The sequence below is a fragment of the Lygodium microphyllum genome, chromosome 11 (assembly GCF_053477565.2).
Source record: "Lygodium microphyllum isolate KBCC chromosome 11, Lygodium_microphyllum_v1.1.10, whole genome shotgun sequence".
Lineage (NCBI taxonomy): Eukaryota > Viridiplantae > Streptophyta > Polypodiopsida > Schizaeales > Lygodiaceae > Lygodium > Lygodium microphyllum.
In genome coordinates, this window is record NC_141145.1 from 115,008,044 (window position 1) to 115,032,426 (window position 24,383).

Below are 24,383 nucleotides of genomic sequence, written 5' to 3' on the forward strand. Positions count from 1 at the left end.
CATGAACTCTTCTAAATATCCGCAATAGTTGCATTCCTCCTTGGGATGAGACGTCACCTCCCTATATAAATTTTATGGCCATGTCTAATGTTTTTGTATATGATATGCAATTAGTTTGTGAATGTAAGGCATGATTGATACACACTTTTTTTACCGTTCACTCAAAGTCTCAGATCACGTGATCAATGATCTCTGATTGGAACTCGTCGAAGCATCATACATTGTCGTGTTGCTACACGATCACAATGTAAACAACAGTGGAGTACGGCTTTCTTATTGATCTAGAGAGCCAATGTCATTTTAGACATTAGTGTCAATGTCCGTAGTATGGATGATTTAAAAATATTAGATTTTTAGATAAGTTTAGCCAATTTTAGATATTTTTAATATTATCTCTTATAAAAATCCAAGAACTATAGATAACTTCTAGAATAAGATGACATGTAAAAGAAAGTAGGTAGTTTTCAGCCATTTTGAGAGGATTTTATGTAAAAAGAAGGATTGGTGAAATCACATGACGCGCGTTCGCTATTTTCAGGTAGTGAACAGCGCTCCGAAAAAGTGGGAGATGAAGAAGAAGTGATTTGGCAAAATTCTAGCTAGGTGTCCTGGTATTTTATCCCCCTTTCGGAGCCAATGGAAGCATCAGATTGATAGTCTGAGCAACATAGAGGAAGTTATTGTTTTATGTATGTTTTTGTCTATAAGAGATTTGTCTTCTCATAATGCAGAACTGATATGCTCCAACTCTATGAGTATTCTTCCACATCTTCTGTTTCTTTCAACCCCTTCTCTTCCATCTTCTCCTCTTCTTAAATCTCCCTTCATCCTGCTATCTCTTACCCCCACGGTAGAGTTTTGACCCCAAACACTCTGACAACATGTTTTATAAACAACGACGCTTTCATATGATTGCCAGCTTGCATTGAGAGCAAGGACACGAGACACGCTAATTAAGATATGCCTCGCAATCTTGGACATCATGACCATCGTCATTTTTCATTTTTTCTGCCTTACAACAAACAACTACTTTTTGTTTTCATTCTCTTTTTCTTTTTTTATTTGTCTCCCTTCATCTTTCTTTGCTTCTCTCTCCCCCTCTATTTCTATAAATGTTTATTTATCCCCTCCATATTCCCACCCCACTCTCACTTCTTCTTCTTTATCTTTTCATTCATACTTAATGCATCTCGTTAAAATCAAAATAAAAAATAAAAAATAAAAACCTCATAAAACAAGGCATTGAAAGACTTTCTCTCCCCACCCCTCTTCATGCCTCTCTTCCCCCTTTACCATTCTCTTTCTATAATTTTATTCTTTTTTCTCTCTCTTTCTCTCACTCTCTATTTATTGTTTTTTCTATCTCTCTTTTTCTACCTCTTTTTTTCCAATTCTCTTTCTAGCTCTCTTTTTTTCCCCACTGTCGTTCTTCTCTTTAGTTCACCCTTTTATCCGCCTCTCCCTTCATTCTCTGTTTCATGTTCTCTCTCTCCTCTCTTTATTTTTCTTTTATTGCCCCTCTCTTTGTTTCTCTCTGCCTCCTCGTTATTTTCTCACTCATTCTCCTCTCTTCCTTCCTTTTTCTCTCTCTCTCTTTTTCCACTATCCTTTTTCTCTTTACTTTACCCTTTTATCTACCTTTCTCTGCACTCTTCGTTTCATGTTCTCTCCCCTTTCTCTTTCTTTCTCTCTTTCACTTTCTTTGTTGCCCCTCTCTTTATTTCTCTTCACTCCCTCGTTGTTTTCTCACTCATTCTCCTCTCTTCTTCCCTTTCTCCCTCTCTTTCTCTATTTCTTTATTATCTTTCATGTTTATTCTCTCTCTCTCTCTCTCTCTCTCTCTCTCTCTCTCTCAATCCACCTCATTATCAAGAAAAACAAACAAAAAAAAATAAGAAAAAACAAGAACAAACCAAGAGGAGGTAATGTACTTACCGCAAATGCATGAGAATGGATTCTTCGTCTCCTCCTCACGATGTCCCCTCTTTCTCCTTCGTGCACTTCTCCCTCTTCTTCACGGAATGACGGTGGCAGTAATGATAAGCTTTCCTTCTCTCTCTTTCTCTCTTTCTCTCCCTGTCCCTCCCAAAGCCTTGATCTCTTTCGCTCTCTCTCAAACTCTTTGTGGCAAAATACCCCCATTCCCCTGAAGTGTCAAATCCTATTTCACTATATTTGAAATAATATATGTGTATGTGATACCAAAATTGAATGGGATTTTACCAACATTGTAAATAGTATGATAAACTATTTGAAAAAAGTTTCAAGTGAGTTTTTTTATAAATTAGATGATAAAAGATGCATGAAAATTGATCAAAACAATGGTCAACAATGCAATTCTCTTAATGGGAATGCATCCTATATATATCAAAGTATCTCTCATGAAAGTTTTAGCCTAATAAAACAAATTTTGAGACGGTTTTCATTGGAAGGACCAAAAGTTTTCAATTTTTTGCAAAAATAGCTTCAAAGGTAGACATAAATTAAACACTTTCTAGGTTTTTTTGAATCTTACTTTTTTTCTCAATTACTAGCTTGTGTTGATCACATTTTCCTAAAGTCAATTCTTGTTAAATTTTCTCATTGATGAGAAATGGAATGCTTTATAGAGGGTCAAAATTATCACAAACGTGGCTTTTGTGCTACAAGAGTAATATTAACATTTTTATGTTGCAACATATGAAAGCTCACATAAGTTAACACTTAAATACTTTTTTGAGTCCTAATTTGATATCATATGTCAATTTGAGGAGACATGGTAGAACATTTTGAAATATTAAGTAGTGGACTCGTATCTAGGTTCATCAAGCTAAAGAGTTCCCTTAAGGATTACAAGGGTACAAATAGACCTAAGGAACATACTAAGAAGTACGATAAAATAATTGTATACATGTCTAGTAGGAGATGCAAGCATTTGAACACTACAACAAAAAGGCCTCATAGACACACTTTTAGACGCAATTTTTGAATATAGAGAAAATCTTACGGCCGCGTCTATCCGCCCGTGTATCCCCGCATCTACCATTTTGCGTCTATAATCGCATGTATCAACGAATTTACACACAAAAATAGACGCGTAATAGACGCACATATACATGCGCATATAGACACGCTGGTAGACGCGCTTTTACAAGCACTGGTAGACGCGCTTTTACAAGCACTGGTAGACGCGAACGAAAAACAAAAAATCCCATTTTTTAAAAAAGATATTTAATTTCTTTTTTAAATTTGAATTATGAAGTGCATGTATAAGCGCGTGTAATCTGCACTGTAGACGCACGTATAAACGCGGATTTTCTACAATTTAGACGCGCGGATAGACACACACACTGGTTTTTTTTTCCCCCCTCCCATACATCAGATTGTGCATTTGGGAAAAAGACAATGTATCTTACGAGCGCGAGAATTGAAAATAAAAGTTCATGTATTCATTATAGATCAAAAGCATTTACATGGGAAGTTTAAGTGCTTGCGACCTAAAGCGTGGCCGCAAGCAGTAGGCTCAAAGATGGATCATACATATACAAGAAAACAAGGCCTCATGAGGAGGTATGGTGCTCCTCTACGAATCTGAAGAAGAAACATCTTCGCTAGTACCACCATGGCTACTAGCGTCGCTATCCCCCTCCTCGCTATGCTCCACATCCGGGTTCGCCTACACACACAAAAGATCAAGGTTGCTTACATAGACATGGTGGAGAAAAAGTTATAATTAGCTATACTTTTAATAAGAAAGTAAGAAAAACATATCTCCTCGGGCTGTCGAATCCTCATGGCCCGGTTGTATTGGTCCTCAGTGATGAGACCCTCCTCATAGAAGTGAAGCCATGTGGCTGTGCGGTTATGGCCTCGATGGTAACCTACCTCTCTAGGAGTAGGTATCCTACCAACGATAGTAGTCTGCAAAACAATTATGATATATACAAACAATTATGAGTCACAATATATTAGAATAAATTATATAAAGAATTGAAAGAAATATAAATTTTAAAAAACTAGAAATCAAAATATACTTACAAACTCTGCCTTCCACGACTCTCTGCCACCCGATCCGTAATGCGACGATCCCATGGTTTCCATTTGGATCCGTCGCGCCTCTGCATGCTGGCGACTCTTCACTTTCTCTGCTGCTTTCTTCTTGGCTTTCTTCCACTCTATGCGGTGGCACATAGGTGGTTGGCTATAGGCTCCACGCCCCTCCTCCTGCCTCCGTAGTGAGTCCCTGGCCCGTGTCATGAGGTGGGATCTTTTGTTGTGAAGCATATCCCTCACTTTTGTGCATCCCCAATCATCCGAGAATCGCTGACCCTCAGGATTTGGGTACCTCCTATGGACTGCCCTCAACACCTCCTACCACAAGCCGCTTTTCTGATTTTTGAAGGCAATGAAACAATCTTTATACATCGCATGCACGACGCTCCTCATGTACGCCATTACATCCCTTCCTTCATCATCATGAAAGATGCCACCAGCATCTGTAACTCTATAGTACTGGCATACAACCTCCTCTACGTGATCTACTGGTGAGGGTGATCGCTCGCCACCTCCTAGGAAACCCCCATACAAGCCTCGTCCTCCCCCTCGACTCTCCCTCCTCCCTCTCTGTCAACTACCCTCTGTCTCGCTGGACGCATGAGCTTCTGCAGATGCACGTGCTTCTGCAGATGCTCGTACTTCAGCCCGCCGATGCACGTACAGGTGCTTCACGTGGAGTATCTGCATATGGAGTACCTGCATGTGGAGTACCTACATGTGGAGTTTGGGAAGTAGTGCCATGCAAAGACGTTAGAGGTGTTCCAGACATGACATTGAACACCTCGTCCACTGTGGGAGAGCGGCTAAGGTGTCTGGTCATCTCTCCCATGAAGTCTTCCCTACTAGGAAAACCTCCAAAAAATGCATTGACCCCCTATCAAATGAGGCCAATGTATCATTCATGCGATCCAAATCCGGGTCATTGCTAGATGAACCAAGATACGACATCTGCAAAAAAAACACAGGAAAAAGACAAATTTATTTGCATACAAAAAATCATATATTACCTACATTTTCAAAGAGCTTTCTTTAGACATTAAGCATAAAACTTAAGTGCTAATGCTTCTCATAAACAAGAAAACTGATAAACACAAACATGGAATTGGTCACATTCATCATTGCAAAAATATATTGTTTACTATCAAAGCTGGGAGACCTGGCGCGTGTATCCCCGCGTCTAAATTGTAGGTTAGATGCGCCCTCAGATGCGCTCCCAAAGTCAATCTTCTGTCCAGCGCGTCTATATTCGCATCTAAGATGCAACACAGACGTGCTGTCAGACGCAAATTTCAGGTCAATCTGCGCGCGCGTGTATCCTCGAGTGTAGATTGACCTGCACATGCGCCAGCACACGCGCTCTAAGACGCGCCCTCAGACGCTATGAGAGGAAACATTTTTCACGTCTATATCTGCGTCTATACTGAAATGTAGACGCGCTATCAAACGCGCTCGGTCGGCTGATTTTAGCCCGACGACCGTCATTGATGATTTACAAAATGCAATACATAATGGAATCAGAAATCCTAAATACACAGACAGAGCAGAGAGAGAAAGAGAGAAATAAAGAGAGAGAGAGAGAGAGAGAGAGAGAGAGAGAGAGAGAGAGAGAGAGACTCACCTTGGGTGTTTGGTAAGGCGGGTGGTGGCGCTTCTTCCTTCTTCTTCTTCCTCTCCTTGGTAAGTTACCCTCCCTTGATGCTTGCTTGCTTGCTTGCTGCTTCTTCTTGTTCTCCTCTCTCTTATTCTCTCTTTCTTCCTCTCCTTGGCTTTCCTTTTTCCCTTCTTGTGTGTTTGAAATGAAAGAAGAGGTGAGTCATGAGGAGGTGAGGCATGAAGAGATTGCATGTCGGCTAAACTCAAGCTTCAAAACCGCAAAAAAACGCTAGAAAGGAAAGGCGCAGTTTGAAAAGAAATGATTTAAGTATGGTTTGAATTTTGACGTGTGCGTCTATTTTTGCGTGTATATGCACGTCTATTGTTCAGATAGACGCGAGGATAGACGCGAATATAGACGCAAAAATAGACGCTAATATAGATGCGTATGTAAACGTGGATATAGACGCACATTTAGGCTTTATCATAATTTTTTGTTTTTAAGATAAGTTTTAATAGTGAATTCTTATCATAAGTTTTAATGTATTTATGATGATTTTTGTGTATTTAAAATTGAGATCTTATGTAAACATATGAATGATAAATATTTTAATTTGATGTTGTCATGAATTAGGTTTAATCATGTCGTCGTCATCACCTAGTGCAGTGTATGCTGATGAGTCAATGAGCACATCCTCAAGTGAGGATGAAACATTGCGTCTTCATAATCGAGATGCATGGCTACGACGAAAAATTAAATGCATGTGTGATCGTTGTCGAGGGTGTATTTTTCGAGCACGTTGAATTGCAATGTCACACCTCAGCTTGTATGGAGAATGGGACCGAGAAAAATCACCGATATTCATTGTTTTTTTTACCACTAAGATTGCTAGTCTATGTTACGGGAATTATATATCAACGTACATGAAACTCCCTTTTGTGGTTGAGCAGGATGCGGTGCCACATCCTCATATGCTCCCTCCCGGGCATCGAGAGGCTGCAAAACGTCGACGCGAGGAGGCAGAGTCTTCAAGAAGAGTAGAGACTGACGACCATGATAGTAGCCCTCATGAAATGCCCCATCAAGTCATAGAGGATGAGATTTTGGACAACATGGTACACCATCTATATTCGCAACCTATTCAGGGAGAAGGTCACTCTATGAAGCCAGATGATCCACTATATGTAACATCATCTACTCCGTTGTATGAAGGCTGTACGTACTCCATTCTTCGTGCGTCCCTCGAGATACTTAACTTGCAAACAATTTATGGATGGAGTAATGTCAATTTGGATGCGTTATTGAAGTAGGTAACAATTCAGTTTGGCTTATGAATCATAATATTAATTGTTCTATTTTGAAATCAGACAGAAATATATGTTGGTGGTTTTTTAACTCACTTTTAAAAATATATGTAGGTTATTATCACAAATGCTTCCAAAAGGAAACAAATTGCCAACTAAGAGAGAGCAAGCAAGACATTACTTGACATCTCTAGGAGACCTCGATTATGTCAAGATCCATGCATGTGTCAATGATTGTGTCTTATTTTGTGGGATTCATGAGTTCACACGAGAGTGTCCTGTTTGTGGCGAATCAAGATATGAAGTGGAGATGAAGTCAATGGATGTGCCTCGTAAGGTTTTGCGACATTTTCCGATTGTTCCACGTATAAAACTTATGTTCAAGTATAAGTCTATTGGAAAGCTCATGTCATGGCATGCTAGTCATCGTTCAAGTGATGGAAAATGGAGAATCCCTGCAGACACACCGGCATGGCAACATATAGATGATTTGTGGCATGTTTCCAAAGAAGAGCCAAGAAATTTGAGATTTGGTTTAGGTATGGATGGAATCAATCCATTTGGCATCAGAAGCACATCATACAGTGTATGGCCAGTGGTATTGGTGAACTATAATATTCCTCCATCCATGGCAATTAAAAAGGGACATGTAATGTTGTCCCTTCTGATTCCTCGAAAGCACAAGGTAAAAAACATGGACATTTACTTAGAGCCTTTGATTGAAGAGTTAGAAATGTTATGGGAAGGTATTGAGGTGCAAGATACAAGTGCATCTGCATCCTCTAGAGATTTCACATTGAAGGCCATGTTGTTGTGGACTATGCATGACTTTCCAGGATACAGAGAGTGTTCAAGTACATGTATATAACTCTATATTTGAAATTCAAGACTTGAATCAATTGCATTTTATTAATTCACTTGTTTTTTCAGGTTTAACCACGTCAGGATATCATGCATGTCCTATTTGCGGTCCCTCTCTAGTTTCATCTAGGCCGGCACGTTTAAAGAAGGTTATCTACGACAATCATCATCGATTTCTTCCTATTGACCATCCCAAATATGTTCTCCCTACTAATGGAATGACTCCACAATCTCTAACCATTCGAGATTGGAAGGAGAGATGGATTAATGCCGACAGCCACCCTCCACTCGGCATGAGTCGGTAAGAAGTGTATTTCTCTCGATTGACTTTAAAATATTTAGCATGATGAATTGTTTACATAATATATTGTTTGTTTGTTAGGTTCTCTATATTTTTTCGTCTTTCGTACTGGACTGAACTCAAGATCAATCACCTGTTGGACCCCATGCACATATTCAAAAATGTTGTATCTACATTATGGGATCACTTGATATGGGCTCATGATTCAGTTAATGTAAGGGAGGATTTACGTAACATTGGTCGCATGAGATGAGCCTGGCCACACATTGGACCCAGAGGAAAGATTGAGCTACCCCATGCACCTTGGATGTTGTCAAAGAACGAGGAAAAAATAGTGAAGGAACAAATATATAGCTTTCGAACACCCACAGGATGTATGAGATGTCTCAAGGGAGCCTTCATAAAGAAAAAGAAAAGAGGTGTGGAGCAACTATTTGGTTTGAAGTTCCACGATTGGCACAAAATGATTCAAGTAAGGGTATCTCTAACTATGAATATAGTAATTAGTGGAGTAACTATGTGTAAACTTTGGGGTATGATGACTTTTTCCTCAACTAATCATTTGATCTATGAATATAATTTACATTCAGTTCGTACTTCCTACTAGCATATCCCATTGTGTATCCAAAGATGTATGTGATATCATTTACAAGATGGGAGAGCTTGTGAGGTATGTATACATTGTATTTTTTCATTATATATCTTTGAATTTCTACACAAAAATAAACAATTCTCAAATACATCTTGACAGATACGTGAGCTCGAAGGAAATTGATCCAAACACATTGCAAGATGCTCGAGTATTATCTGTTGAGGTGGTTTGTTTGGTGGAGGAAATTTTTCCTCGATCCATTTTGAGTACTCAATTACATTTACTCGTACATTTGATTGATGAGATCGCACTTTGTGGGGCAGTTCATGTAAGGTGGATGTTTTTTCTTGAGCGCTTCATGAAAACCTTGAAAGATTTTGTGAGGCAAAAAGCACGGCCTGAGGGAAGCATAGCTGAGGGTTGGTTAGTGCAATCATCCCTTGTTTATATCTCTGAATATCTTGCTGAAGTGGATCCCTCTCAACCACAACTATGGAAAGACGATGAAGACTTGAGGATGACCTCTATAGTACCTCAAGGAAAAGGAATGAGTAAAGTGCTAACAAAAGAAGAACTTCGTAAGTTAAATAGTTTTTGTGTGCTCAATAGTGATGTAATGAGAAAATGGGTGACACTATATAATGAAGCAAGGGCAAGAAGAAAAAGCAAAAGACAAGAATTTTGCACTAGATATGGACGTAATGTCTCATTTTCAGATCATCTAAATGCGCTTCCACGTCATATTGATATAGATTGCTTACATGAGGAAATGGAGAGAATGGAAAAAGAGGATGAAATTAATATATCTCAAGAAGAGTGGGAATACGCACGAGGTTGCTTATCAAAGGTGAGACATACTATCAATTAATTTGTTTCTATAAGTTTTATTTTATTTAAATAATTGACATGTTTGATCTTTTATCTTTTACTACTAGTGCACATTATTCAATGCACTTTGGTGTGAGGGTAAGCATCTTCGAACTCAACGTATAGATGAAAAGAGAAATACCCAAGATTGTGGTGTCCTTGCTCACTTCGAGGATGCCAATGGTACCATGGAAGGTTATGTTGAGATATCGAGCTCCACTCGTGATACGCCAGGGTGACCGTTGTGTATTTATGTCACCGACTTGTCAGTTGCAGACGCGGTTGGTACACCGCCCATGAATAATAGCTACATGATAGCTATCCTTATCTACTCTAGTTCGTGGCTCAGTTAGTATGCCACCTTAGTTAGTTGAGTTTGGTTTGAGACCCATATATAGGGTTCTTCTATTTCTTTGTATTAGAGTTCTTTTGGCTTACACAACTAAGAAGAGGAAAACTGTTTTCAGCCTCCACCTCTGTGTGTCTTCCCCCATTGTGCAAGCAAGAAAGCTACAAGTGAGACTCCTTCCTTCTCTCCCACAATCTCGACATGGTATCAGAGCCTTGTTCGTGGTAAGGAGCTCAAGAAAGCAAGCCAAGCTCGCGGTGTTCTGGTAAGAGGAGCAGTGTTGCTTTCATTTTCTGTTTTGGGAGCAGATCTCTGCAGGTAGCACAGCCAGAAATTGCAGGAGTGCATTGTCTCAGGTTGAGACGCCCTTCGCGGTGAAGCAAGAGGGCAGTATATGCTGCGGAGAGGGCTTTAGCCCTTGGCGACCTTGTTTTTTTTATTTGAGGCCATTTCGGGGCCTGTATTGCAGACGGAAGTTTTCTGCACGCACTCAGGAAAAGGCTCAGTTTTATGCTGTGCAGCCACTGTTCTACAGGTCGGTGAAAAGTTACTGTAGAAATTGCATCGTATGCTTGTGCGCAGAGACATTGGGAGTTTCAGAATCATCCTTGGTTCCTGTTTATGCAAAATCGTCACTAGGAAGTGACTATGTGGTCAAATACCACTTTCGCCAGTTTTGCAGATTTGCCCTTGTGAGGGTAAAGCTGAGTTTTTGCAGTGACAGAATTTTTCGCAGTGTTCTGTAATGGCGTCTGATTCTCTTTCACAGATTGTAACTGAAAAGATTGACAAGAACAACTTCCAGGCATGGAAGTTTAGAATGACGAATTTCCTTATGGGAAAAGGATATTGGGAATTTGTTGCAGGAAATGAAGAAGAACCAGTTCTTCCTGATGTTCCCAATCAACAGCAAATGCAGGCATTCAAAGCATGGCATGAGAGAGCCAGGAAAGTTATGTACTGGCTGTCTATCAGCATTTCAGACTCTATGATTGTGCATATTCAGGATGCAAGTACGCCAAAGGAGGCATGGGATACTCTGTCAAAGATGTATAGCACAAATACGCAAGCCAGGAAAATGCAGCTCAAGCAAGAGTTGCACAATGTGCAAAGAGAAAATATGAGCATCAATGACTACCACATGAAGGTGAAGAAGATTGCAGATGCACTTGCTTCCATTGGGTCGCCAGTGGAAGATGATGATTTAGTTTCTGTGACCTTGAATGGTCTAGGAAAGGATTATGCACAGTTTCGGACATCCATTTCAGTTCGTGAAAGATTTCCTGATTTTGAGGAGTTGATTGCTCTTCTAATTTCTGAGGAGCAGAGAAATGGTGGTGCATCTTCTTCAGGAGGAACTTCAAAAGAAACTGTCTTCTACTCAAATGCTGGAAGAGGTAGAGGCAGAGGTAGAGGAGGCCGATTTGGAGGCCGTGGTAGAAATCAGAATATGCAGCAAACTCAAGAAAACCAGTCCTATGGAGGAGGACGTGGTAACTCTAGAGGCAGGGGGAGCCAAAGAGGTCGTGGTGGATGGCAAAGAGGCCAAAATGCAAACAGTAATGTTGAATGCTACTACTGTGGTAAAATGGGTCATATGGCTAAAGACTGCTATAAAAAGCAGAATGACATCATGAATGGAAAACTGCAACAAGGGAATTATGCATCTTCTAGCAGACAGGGTGATGACAGAAATGAGCATTTGTTCATGGTGCAGCACATGAACAATTCTGTGACAAGTGCAGAAGAAAGCAATGATGTATGGTATGTTGACTCAGGTGCATCAAACCACATGACAGGTCATGCAGAATGGATGGAGGATGCAAGGAAAATGGAAAAACCAGGATTTGTGGAGACTGGTGATGATACTGCACATCCTATTGTGCAGATTGGAAAAATTCCCTTGTCTATGCAGGATGGGAAAAAGAAATACCTGTCCGATGTATTTCATGTCCCAAATATCACCAAGAATCTGGTTTCTGTCAGTCAAATGGTTGAGCAGGGCTTGCAGGTCAGATTTAATCCTCATGGATGCTTTGTTGAGGATATGAAAAATAAAGGTCGCTTGATAGCAAAAGGAAAGAAGAAGGGCAGAATGTTTACGTTGGATGCAGACATGTCTGAATTGAGTGCAGCAATGTTTGCACATGGGACCGGTGTAGTTGCAGATATTGATATCTGGCATAAACGCATTGGTCATGTTAATGTACAGCGACTTAAATCAATGCATGCCCAAAATATTGTTGTAGGATTGCCTAAATTCAAGGTTGCAGAAATGCATAAGGTATGTGAAGCCTGTCAGTTTGGAAAACAGGCAAGGAAACCATTTCCTAGACATGTACAAGAGAGTAAGAAGCCATTGGAATTAATCCACTCTGATGTGTGGACTACTAAAGCTGCATCTCTTGGAGGGTGTCATTATTTTGTCAGTTTTATTGATGACTATAGCAGAAAAGTTTGGGTGTATTTTATGAAAAAGAAAAGTGAAGTTTTTGGGCATTTCAAAACCCTTAAAGCTATGGCTGAAAAAGAAACAGGTCTGCAAGTAAAATGCCTAAGGTCAGATGGAGGGGGAGAGTACCTCTCAAATGAGTTTGCAAGGTTCCTGTAGGAGCATGGCATAAAGCAGCAATATTCATGCAGTCATACCCCATAGCAAAATGGAATTGCAGAAAGAAAAAACAGGCATATTGGAGAGGTATCTCGTGCCATGCTTAATGAAAAAGACCTGCCAGATTTTTATTGGACTGAAGCAGTTGCTATAGCAGTCTACATAATGAACAGGACTCCCACTGCAGCAATACATGGAATGACTCCAGAGGAGAGGTATACTGGTAGGAAACCAGATATTTCTCATTTGAAAATTTTTGGTTGCATTGCCTATGTACATGTGCCAGATGAGTTGAGATCCAAGTTGGATCCAAAAGCTGAGAAGTGCATCTTTATTGGTTACTCTCTGCAGCAAAAAGGGTATAGATGCTATAACCCTTCTACTCGTAAGTTTACAGTGAGCAGAGATGTTGTTTTTGATGAGATGAGTAGCTGGTATAAACCAGTAAATGTGATTGATGATGTAGATGCACAAAATGGTAATGCTGCACAGAATTCACAGCAGCAGTCACAAAATATTAGTGGACCTGGAGCATCCTCTAGCAGTGGTTCACATTCTTTACCATGGACAGGTAGATTGAGATCAGGAGAATCTTCTCAAAGCAATGCAGATAGTGGTATGCAGGTATCACGAAAAGGAAAAGAGAAGGTTGATCAGCCCATGTTTGATGTGAATGCAGGTCACTCTTATGTGGATGGTGAATCCAGTGGCTCGGAACAGAGCATTGATGATGAGTTGGGTATTCCTTCTATTGTTACACCTGGAGTAAGGAAGACCAGGGATGTTTTGAGAGCACCTGGGAGTGAACCTACCTTGCGCAGGTCTACGAGAGCTAGGTATCCTGTGGATAGGCTGAAATATGATGGATTTACAGCCATTCACTATGCATATATGGTCAAAATGATACAGGAACCAGAACCCACATCTTTTGAGCAAGCCATGGGAAAAGAAAAATGGGAGAAAGCCATGGATGAAGAAATGGATGCCTTGGAAGCAAATGCTACATGGGAGTTAGTAACTTTGCCTAAAGGTAAGAATGCAATTGGCTGTAAGTGGGTCTATAAGGTGAAGCACAATGCAGATGGTTCTGTGAACAGATACAAGGCAAGATTAGTAGTCAAGGGGTATGCACAAACATATGGCATTGACTATGAAGAAACATTCAGTCCAGTTGCAAGGATGGCAACTGTAAGAGCAGTCATTGCTATGGCTGCATCAAAGGGATGGTCTTTACATCAGATGGATGTAAAGAATGCCTTCTTGCATGGTGATTTGCAAGAAGAGGTCTATATGGAGCAGCCACCAGGTTATGTGCATGCTGTTCATCCTGAGTTTGTTTGCAGGTTGAAGAAAGCCTTGTATGGCTTGAAGCAAGCACCTAGAGCATGGTCTGACAAGATAGGACAGTATCTTGTCACTATTGGCTTTCAGATTTCCAAGGCAGATTTCTCACTTTATGTGAGAAAAACAGAGAAAGGTATTATGCTACTTGTCATTTATGTTGATGATTTGATTATGACAGGTGACAGTGATGAAGATATCCTTCATGTGAAAATGCTATTGAAGCAGAAGTTTGAGATGAAGGATTTGGGAGAGCTGCGTTATTTCTTGGGCATTGAGGTGATTAGATCACCAAGTGGGATACAGCTCTTGCAGAGGCAGTATGGATTGGACATGCTGTCCAAATATGGGATGACAGGCTGTAAGCCTATTTCAGTTCCTTTGGAGCAGAATGTGAAGCTGAGCACAGATGCAGGTGAGCTTCTAGAAGACCCTACTATGTACAGACGCATAGTAGGAAGTTTGATTTATATGACTATTACCAGGCCAGATTTGAGCTATGCTGTTGGATTGGTAAGTCAGTTTATGCAGGCTCCAAGGAAACCACATTTGGATGCGGCTAGACGCATACTCAGGTATGTGAAGTCCACATTGCAGTATGGACTATTTTATGAGACTGGGGTTCAGATACAGCTGCATGGATACACTGATGCTGATTGGGCTGGTAGTATTTTTGATAGAAGATCTACCAGTGGATATGTATTCTCTTTTGGGAGTGCTGCAGTCACTTGGAGCAGCAAGAAACAGCCTACAGTTGCCTTGTCGAGCACAGAGGCTGAGTACAGGGGTGCAGCAATGGCTGCATGTGAGGTAGCTTGGTTGCATAAGCTACTTTATGATATGCATCAGTCTACAGATGGGCCAGTTGTCATTTATTGTGACAACATGAGTAGTATACACTTGGCAAATAACCCAGTCTATCATGCTAGAACAAAGCACATTGAGGTGCATTATCACTATGTGCGGGAGAGGGTTTTACTAGGTCTTATTGATCTAGTTTATGTCAGGACAGAGGATCAGGTAGCTGACATATTTACGAAGGCATTGGGCGCAGAGAAGCTGCGCAAGTTCAGAGACCTGCTTGGTGTGCAGGAATTGGGATTGAGCTCGAGGGGGAGTGTTGAGATATCGAGCTCCACTCGTGATACGCCAGGGTGACGTTGTGTATTTATGTCACCGACTTGTCAGTTGCAGACGCGGTTGGTACACCGCCCATGAATAATAGCTACATGATAGCTATCCTTATCTACTCTAGTTCGTGGCTCAGTTAGTATGCCACCTTAGTTAGTTAAGTTTGGTTTGAGACCCATATATAGGGTTCTTCTATTTCTTTGTATTAGAGTTCTTTTGGCTTACACAACTAAGAAGAGGAAAACTGTTTTCAGCCTCCACCTCTGTGTGTCTTCCCCCATTGTGCAAGCAAGAAAGCTACAAGTGAGACTCCTTCCTTCTCTCCCACAATCTCGACAGGTTATTGTGGCTTGATCCAAGATATTCTGAAGCTTGACTTCAGACGATACTTTATATATGTATTGGATGTGAAGTGGTTTAAAGAAGTGGTAACAAATGGTGAGCATTGCACAATCAGACGTCATCCAAGTGGTTTTGTAATCATTGACTCTACAAAATTTCACCAAAACAAGAATGACACATTAGTACTACCTCAACAATGCGAGCAGGTATATATGCAAAGGCTAATTTTTTTATATGTATACATGTGATACATATACACAATATAATAAGTACTTAAGTTTCTTGCTTTTGTTTTTTAAATACAGTGTATCATCCAATGGTAAACAATAACCGATGGTGGTATGTCATCCCTATATCTAATCGTTCAAAACCAATATATGGTAATATTACCGACATGGAGATAACAGATGACAATCCAACAATTAATGATGATGTGCATGATGACACCATAATGGATGATATGCATGATATAGTACAAGATGAAGCTCGCAAGGATGTTCAAGGAAACGCAGAAGAAGACAATAATGTGATTGTCGATGATATTGATGAAGCTATTGAGCAATATAGCAACACATCTGATAGTGGGATAGACTTATTTGTTTCGTTACCTCTTAGTAACATAGACCTAGAAGTAGATAGTTTAGCAAGGGCTGATCTCATTGAAGATGAGATGGATCATTCACTGTAACATACTTAATTTGCTTAGTGATTCAATGTGTATTCCTAATTCTATGGTTTTTATCATGCGCACACGTGCATACTCAAGAATCAATAGTCAAGTTTAAAGCTAAATTGAATTTTCCATAATAAAAAGGAAGTATTTTTTATCATCTTCAAGTAGAGAAATTACGAGATACATATTGCAATGCTTGCTACTAATTGTAAGGTTTCTGTCGCTTGCCGCTAATTACTTATATCAAGCTTGTCAACTGGAGGAACTGCCATTCATTAGAGAGCAATGAAAAAGTAATTATTAACTCTATTTTTTTAATTCAATGATTCAATGTGTATTCTTAATTCTATGGTTTTTATCATGCGCACACGTGCATGCTCAAGAATCAATTTCAGGTGGTTAAATAATTATTAACTTTGGTTTTTTAATTATGTGAATTGCAATTTTAGGTGGTTAAATAATTGTGCGTCTGCTAGCGCGTCTATATTGGTGTCTATTTGCGCGGATATATAGACGCAAAATTCGCGTCTATTTACACGCACGTTTACACGCACTTATAGACGCAATGATAAACGTGCCCGACTTTGCGCGTCTAACATGCGCGTCTATGCCTCGTTTCTGTTGTAGTGGAACACACTGGAGAGTCGTCGAAATTGACTCACTATCTACTACTATTACTAAGAGAAAGTTTTTGGAGGTTGCCACATCTCAGCCTCCTGTTGCACCCCACAAACTCTTTAATGGAGTGCTCCTTGGAAGTGCCACATTGCATCATTAGAGCTCTTGCTCTCTGTCTCTCTATCATGAAAGTGGTTGGATAGTACAACCAACATGGAGGAGGGCCCGGACGGACTAGTCATTGGTTAGTGCACAAAGACAATCGTTGGTGCTAGGTAGAGAGAGAGAGAGAGAGAGAGAGAGTGTGTGTGTGTGTGTGTATGATGCGCACCAAGTTATAATAGCAAACCATATGATCTCTCTCTCTCTCTCTCTCTCTCTCTCTCTCTCTCTCTCTCTCTCTCACGTGCCTAAGTTACAATAGCAAAATTAAGTCCTCTCTAGAGCAAGCCAAAAATCACCTAGCACAACCATGAAGCAAAGCAACTGGGCAAGAGAGTAGCGGGCACTAATGTCAATCTCTCTCTCTCTCTCGATAGGCAGGCCGGCCATTGCTAGTTCGAGAGGTTTCATGGGCCCCACCTTGGTGGGGAAGGCTATGCACAGGGCGAGAGTCGAGGTGTAAGCCACCTTCATCAAGTCACCATGCATAACCTGTAGCTAAGAGGTTTACTAAAGCGATTGCTCGTTGAGTCTCTCGAACATCAAACCATGACGTTCTCCATCCTATTGCACTTCCTATCAACATCGCCATGGCCTTCAACACTTAACCCTAGCTTCCTCTTTTCTCGAACTCGCCGCAACCGTATCCTTGACACCATTACCATCAGCTTTGCGACCTCTAACGCCATTGTCATCCTCCAAATTTGGCTCGATTGCTCGAGTTCATAATCAATAATTATCCCCTTTATCTTTTTTATGTGTTGCATGCGGTAAGCTCCTTTCTAGAGTACTTTGGTGAGGACATGTGTCATCAATGGCCTTCATTGTGTAAGCCATTTTGATTTATTTGGCTTCTCTTTTCAAGCAATGGTGTTCATTTCTTCAACCTTTGACTCCAAATCTGATCACAATGTTATATCTCGTCATATTAAAGTGTATCGTATATGTGAGTGACTTTCATATATTTGCCTTAGAGTCCATAATTCTCTTTTTCCATTCTTTTACCAAAAGTTTATTATGATGCATTCCTTTGCAAGTATAATTGCATTTTTACTGAATGTTTATATACACGAATGATGAGTAATGTGTCATTATTTAATACATTCAAGGTAGCTAAACACTTTGTACAGAACAAAAGAGGAAGACTCTTGATCATGTGACATTACATAAGACCTCAAGAACTTGAGAGAGAGATTGAGAGAGAAAAGGTTGCTTTTGCAATCATGAAGCTAAAACTTTTGTTGTTCATTTTCTATTGTGTCTAAGTCATGGGTCGGCCCACCCAATTAATAATTTTGGGATTTTTCCTTTCAGACTTAAATTTTGTTTCCCTCCTCTTTGCTTTCATGAAGAAGTTTGAAATATCTTTTGGTGCGCACACACACACACACACACACACACACACTCTCTCTCTCTCTCTCTCTCTCTCTCTCTCTCTCTCTCTCTCTCTCTCTCTCTGCTTTTGAGTACATGGGCTCTAGGAAGCTTCAAAATGTAATGATAGTATGAGATTTTAAACACCTTAATTATTTGGTGGAATATTTAATTTTCATCGACACAAGTGAGGTCTCTCATTGGTGGGTATCACATTGATATTAACTAAAATAAATTCATTGGCCATGGACAAGGATAGTTCGTCCCACACTTTTATGTTTCAAAGACTACGTTTTATAGCTCAATCTAGAATTTTTTTTTGTGTGTAAGCCTCAACATCATGCATAGAGAGAGAACGAGAGAGAGACACACACTGAAGTTGCCAAAATTTCTCAAATGTATTAAGTAGAATGTCTAACTTCAGTGCTAATGCTAGATTCCGGAGCTTTGCAAAGCTCCGGAGAACACCGAGGTACCTAGGGAATTAGCTTACGTAAGGTGCGAGCTAGTGAAATTTGGCCACAATGTACTTATTTCATCCAAAAGACTCATATCTACGGAAGCTTATGCAAGGGTGAGCAATCAAGCTTTCCCTGGTTTGTCATACTTGGCGCCGGCAAAGTTGAGAGTGGCCTTATAAAGGGGCAGATCGGTGGTGTAATAATTGTACAAGTATTCCCCGAATGTTATCTCTCTGAATATCGCCGGGTGCTCGTCATCAATCAAGCATGGATGAGGGGCAATCTTGGTATCCTCGCTGGGCCCGAAATTTGCAGCCAAGGAGGTTCTAGGGAGAGTGGTGTTGGTGATCACTCGATGCTCCACACTTTTGTACCTTGCATTTGTAAGTATCTGCGATCGAGAGAAACTGTACTTCAGTATGTCTACAATAATTAAAGTTTTGTCGGGGTCAAAAGTAGTAGCGACGCTATGCGAGGATCAGACATGAAGTTCAAATAATCATGGTAACTAAGAGAAACCATGGTAGAGATATTCTGGCCATCACAACAGGTTATGGGAGATAGTGATTATAGTAAATCGGTTACAGTTAAAATGGAATTCATACCTCGATTTGGTCTGCCAGGTTGATGATGAAGGCGTTAGCGATGGGGTCGACGGGGACCCATTTGTCGCCCTTACGGACCTGGAGGCCCGCGACCTCATCGGAAAGAAGGATGGTGAAGCTGCTAATGTCGGAGTGAGCACTGAGGCCGTAGGTGAGGCTGGGGTCCGGGCAGGGCGGATAGAAGTTGATGGTGAGCACCAGGCGCTCGATGCCGGGCAGGGGCCTGCCCGAGACCTCCACTGTATGGGCGTCCAGGCCCAGGCTCTCGAAGATGGCGTCATACAGCCAGCGGGCGAGCCTCTCCAGGGAGGACGCGTACTCCTGCACCTCTTCCCTGCAGAAATACGATCAGAACGCGCAAAGTGAGTGATCAAGTTTTTAGTTACCTGGGTGGTCAGCGAACCCCTGCCACAAGCAGCAGGCAGCAGCCCACAATTCGTGGCGCAAATTGCGCTGCTGCCTTTGGTCTCCTCCTACCTCCCACACCTACTCCTGGCCTCTCCCCTGGCATTCTTGGCCTCCTAGGGCAAGGGTTGAAGCCTCTTTTAGCAAGATTTGACCTCCCTCCCGTGACATTGAGCCCCTGTTGAATTCCCTGTTGTACATTGCCTGTGGGCAGCCATTGCTGCTCAGTTCAAGCTTTTGATCCATCCCACAACCCCTGGAGTTCAGCCCCTCTGCTTGTATCTTTGAACGCGTCGAGCTGAATGGATGAGCAGTTCACTGGATAGGATAATTTGAATGTGTACATATTCTATACGCCAGCTAAAGCACAGAGAAAATCATTATATGCCAGTCTGATTAAAGGGGGCCTAGAGGCTGGGCCAGAAAGGGTAGTGTTATATACCTGATGACCACTGGAGCTTCGTTGAAGCCATCACAGACGCCCGGACGGCGGCGGATAATGAGTGCGTCTTTCCAGTCCTGTGCCTTGCCAGAGCCCACCCGATAGCCCGTCGTGAAGGTGACCCCTGCGTCCGCGCTGTGCGAAGGGTAGATCTTCTTATCGGATGCCGGCAGCTCGTAGAACTTGCGGACGGCCGCCTTGATGCGCTGGATGTCCACCCCGTGATTCAGCACCTGCAACAATATCGACCACGACTGTGATTCAGCCACCAAATCGTCGTCGTCGTCGTCGTCGACGATTTCAAGCTAAGCGCTAGCGTCGCAATGCGTTAATGTCGTAGTGCAACGATGCAAAGAGAAATAGCTGTGGCGTTAACACAGAATTATGGACCTCTAGAACAGATGAAGCTGTGGTTGTGAACATAGTGCATGCTAATTTACTTGGAAGAATCCCCACTCCTCGCAGGCCTCCCCGATCTGCTTCACGAGCTGCGCCCGCTTCTCCGGATCCTCGAAGCCGGCGTGCGCGATCCCGGCCAGGTCCAGCACGGGGATGGCCTGCTCGGTGCAGAGAGGCTCGGCGCTGGGCCGAAGCTCCGGCGCGCACACGTAGTCCTTGGGCACCTCGTTGAGCCCCTCGTCCAACATCTCCTTCACCCCTTTCACCTGCTCTCTCCCGGCCGCGCTCCCTCCCAACGTTGATCTCTTGGCCGCCGCCGCGGCCTGATCTTGCTGCTGCGCCCGCCCGGGAGCCATACCAGCCGTCGAATTCTTGACGTAATATCTTCTTTAGATTGATCGTCGGCCGTCCCTCAGCTAAGCCTACCTAAGTCGTTCTTACACCTTCGCCTTTCATCATCTTTCTACGTTGGCTATATATATATATATATATGCTCTTTCGACCCGTCACCAGGCCGCGATAGGGCAGCGTTCCCGATGCGTCACCACTCTATCCACCCCCGGAAGCTTTAAGTGCCTCACTGCCTGCCCCCCTTTATCTTGCTGTCAATGTGGAGTCGTGGCCCTTGCCTCTCGCATTTGAGTTTGGGACACCGTTGTCCGTGGCACGTGCCAGTCCCCGGTTGGCCGGTGGTTCTCTACTCTTGGAAGTTTCAAAAACCTTTATTGGTACGATTAAAGAATCCGGACTCCCGAGTCTACAAAAGTACATTGTTGCCAGTGGGGGTTCAAATTCAAATCTGAAGACCACCCTTGGGAGTTGGGGCTCTTTATTTAAACAACATGAAAATCAAGTTTTCGGAAGACTTTTGGTGAAGTGGATCTATTATCATGTGGGCCTTCTAGTCTTCAAGACCAAAGCTTACTCTTCATCTTTACGGTCTAAGAATTACCAAGGTAGACTTCAATTTTCACTATTACTTGTAGTACCTTGGTACTCTTTTGGAACATGTCACAATGCTACACAACCTTACCCTCATTACAATTTGCACCACATGATTATATAAAACTATGTAATATATATAGTTGACATGCATTATGCTTCTCATGTAGCTCATGATCTCCTTTTTGTCACCATTTTGGATGACCCCACCCATAGCATTAATTTGGTAGTATGATGTTCATCTCAATGTTTGAGGAAAATATAGGGCTCTTATATGCAGTATGAACATCTTAATCTCAATGTTTGAGGGAAGATACTTTTTTAAAATATATTTTTGATCCAATCTAATTGATGTTTCTACAGCTATATCCTTTGACTATAATATCAATGGATGGAGTAACTTATTCTAGAAACTTCAACTACTAATAGATGTGTGTTTATTTACATATGATATTAATTCTATTGAATTGGATGTAGTTCTAACCATATATAATACAAAGTTATCATATAGCCTCTGCGATGTTGTGTTGATGAACAGTACCTTCTAAAACATTTTTTTAAAAACAAAGAAGTTATTTAGTCGAATTCTAAGATGTATTGGATTTCATGGTTCACTAATTCTTTTTGTTAAGGTTTAAGTTAAAACTTCACAAAAGTAAATCACTAATATGAAAAACCACATAAACATGTTATACAAGCACCATTTTGAAGAGCTCAGTTTCTACAAGAGTATAGAGCTACATTAACTCTTGTTAGTGGCCAGTTTTATCAGCATCACTATTACATTGCTATAAGCATGGCTATATAGTGACACTAATATATTGATGCTTATAATTATATACTATGGAAAAAAGGGCTAGAACTGTATTGGAAAAATACCACGAATGTTTAGAGAGAGAGTATGTAAAGGAAATCGAGAGAGAGAGAGAGAGAGAGAGAGAGAGAGAGAGAGAGAGAGAGAGAGAGAGTGCCTAAAGGAAGAGTTTGAAGTGAAGGCCAAGGCGAGTGCCAAGAAAATCTCAACGGAGAAGAAGAAGGCCTAAGGAGAGCTTCAAGATAGTTAACTTTTGTTTACTTATCATTAAGATACAAATAAAAAAGAGTAAATTCTAGCCTTATGAAAATTTGTAGATATGAAGATAGCAGTTGACTTTGCTAAATATTGGATTTAGAGTTGCCGAGTATATAAGTATATAGCTAGGAGAAGAATAAGCTTGAGAGAGTGTAACTCGAGGTATATTAAGAGTTGTAAGGAGAAGATTTACAAGAGTAAGTATGCCCTAAAATAAATAGACACATACACAAGACCGAGAAAAGAAAGCCTCTTAAAGAGATAAAAAAGTACCCTAGCAATCTCAAGTGTGTTCACACACATCACTATCAAAATATGGTAGTAAATCCCCCATGGGAGTGATGCATTGAATAAGAGTTGGTACTCATATATAGGGAAGTGCCAAGCCTAGTATACTGGATCAATCCACAAAGGGAAGTGAGATCAAAGCTTTGCGGAAAGCTTCAAACTTCTTAGGACACAAAGCCACTGTGAAAAGGTTTGTAAGGTATTCTTATGTTTGCATGTTGGCCAAGGTGATCTCTCCTATAGAGACTCTCTTTCTAACATAATGGCAGTGCATCTCAGTGTGCTTAGTATGTACCTCGAACACTAGATTCTTTACAACAGCTAATGAGCCCTAATTGTCATTGAAAATGGAGATGACATATGATTGCAACACCCAAATCAATTAAAAGGCATCTAAGCCAAATACACTCAATTGTAGCTCTGAAAGTTACCCATGTACTTAGTTTCACAAATAAAACAAGTGAGCACAGTGGGTTGCTTCTTTCTTAACCATAATATATATGAGATACCAAGCATAAAGTAAAAACCACTTGTGGATACACTAGTGTTATCTAACTAGTCTAGTAAGAATCCAAAAAAGCATGTAAATTTGGTGGTAATGATCTTCGCTTGGGATAAAATAGCCCAAAATGCTAAGTATCACTTAAGCACTGAAAGATGCATTTCACTACATGCAAATGCTTGGTGTTTGAGCTATGCATAAACGTACTCATCTGCAACACTACAAACTAAATATTAGGCCTCATAATGCATACATTAATCAAGCATCCAATAGACTACTAATAAAGAAAGTAATCTCCAATATCATGAAGGTTCAAGTTTTAACCTATTGCCATAGGAGTAGCAATAGACTTGCAATCTTCAAGAATAAATCTCTACAATAATGTCTCAGCACACTTTGTTTGATACAAAGTAATGAGAGGTATCATGCATTTCGTACTTCCATCATATCGCTTGAGAACTAAATGCCCAAATAATTATGTAAGAGGCACAAATCTAACATATTAAAAGTTGAATTCAACTCAACCTTAAAATCAATAATGTGTGTCTCATTAGGACCAATGAGAATATCATGTCATCAATATAAACCACAATGGTTGGAGGTACATCACCTTCATACCCAATATATAAAGTGCTCTCACTTTGGACTATTTTGAAAGCCAAATCCAATCAACTATGTATCTATATTCTCATACTAAGTTTGAGGTGCTTATTTTAGACCATACAACTCTTTTTTCAATCTACACACGGTTTTCTAACCTATTTTTGCAAATAACCATGAGACTAAAGAGCATACACTTTCTCATGTAAATCTCCACTTTAAAATGCATTTTATTGTCCAATTGATGTACATTCCAACCATTATGAGTTGCTAATGCACATTTGCTCTGAATAGTTGTTAGAGGGTAAGTGAGAGCAAATATCTCATCAAAATCAATACCCTTTTGTCAAGCATAACTATTTTCCAAAGATTAATTTATAGCTATCAATGCTACCATTTGGTTTGAAGTTTAACTTATAAACCCACTTGGTACCCATAGCCTTCTTCTAGGGGGAAAATCACATCAAAATCAAGCATTATTCTTGAGTAGCAACTAAAATGGAAATATAAGT

At 40.8% G+C, this 24,383-nt stretch overlaps 1 protein-coding gene across 1 annotated transcript; it reads right to left on the reverse strand.

Annotated features, from left to right (window-relative positions):
• Positions 1–18,504: 18,504 nt before the first annotated feature.
• LOC148029261 (fe(II)/2-oxoglutarate-dependent dioxygenase 4-like) lies at positions 18,505–20,943 on the reverse strand. Its single transcript, XM_087688029.1, has 4 exons — positions 20,509–20,943; positions 20,069–20,301; positions 19,222–19,555; positions 18,505–19,007 (listed from the first exon to the last, which is right to left on the reverse strand). Exons 1-4 carry the CDS (start codon positions 20,821–20,823, stop codon positions 18,738–18,740), a joined length of 1,152 nt encoding a protein of 383 aa, XP_087544155.1. The 5' UTR covers positions 20,824–20,943; the 3' UTR covers positions 18,505–18,737.
• Positions 20,944–24,383: the final 3,440 nt, after the last annotated feature.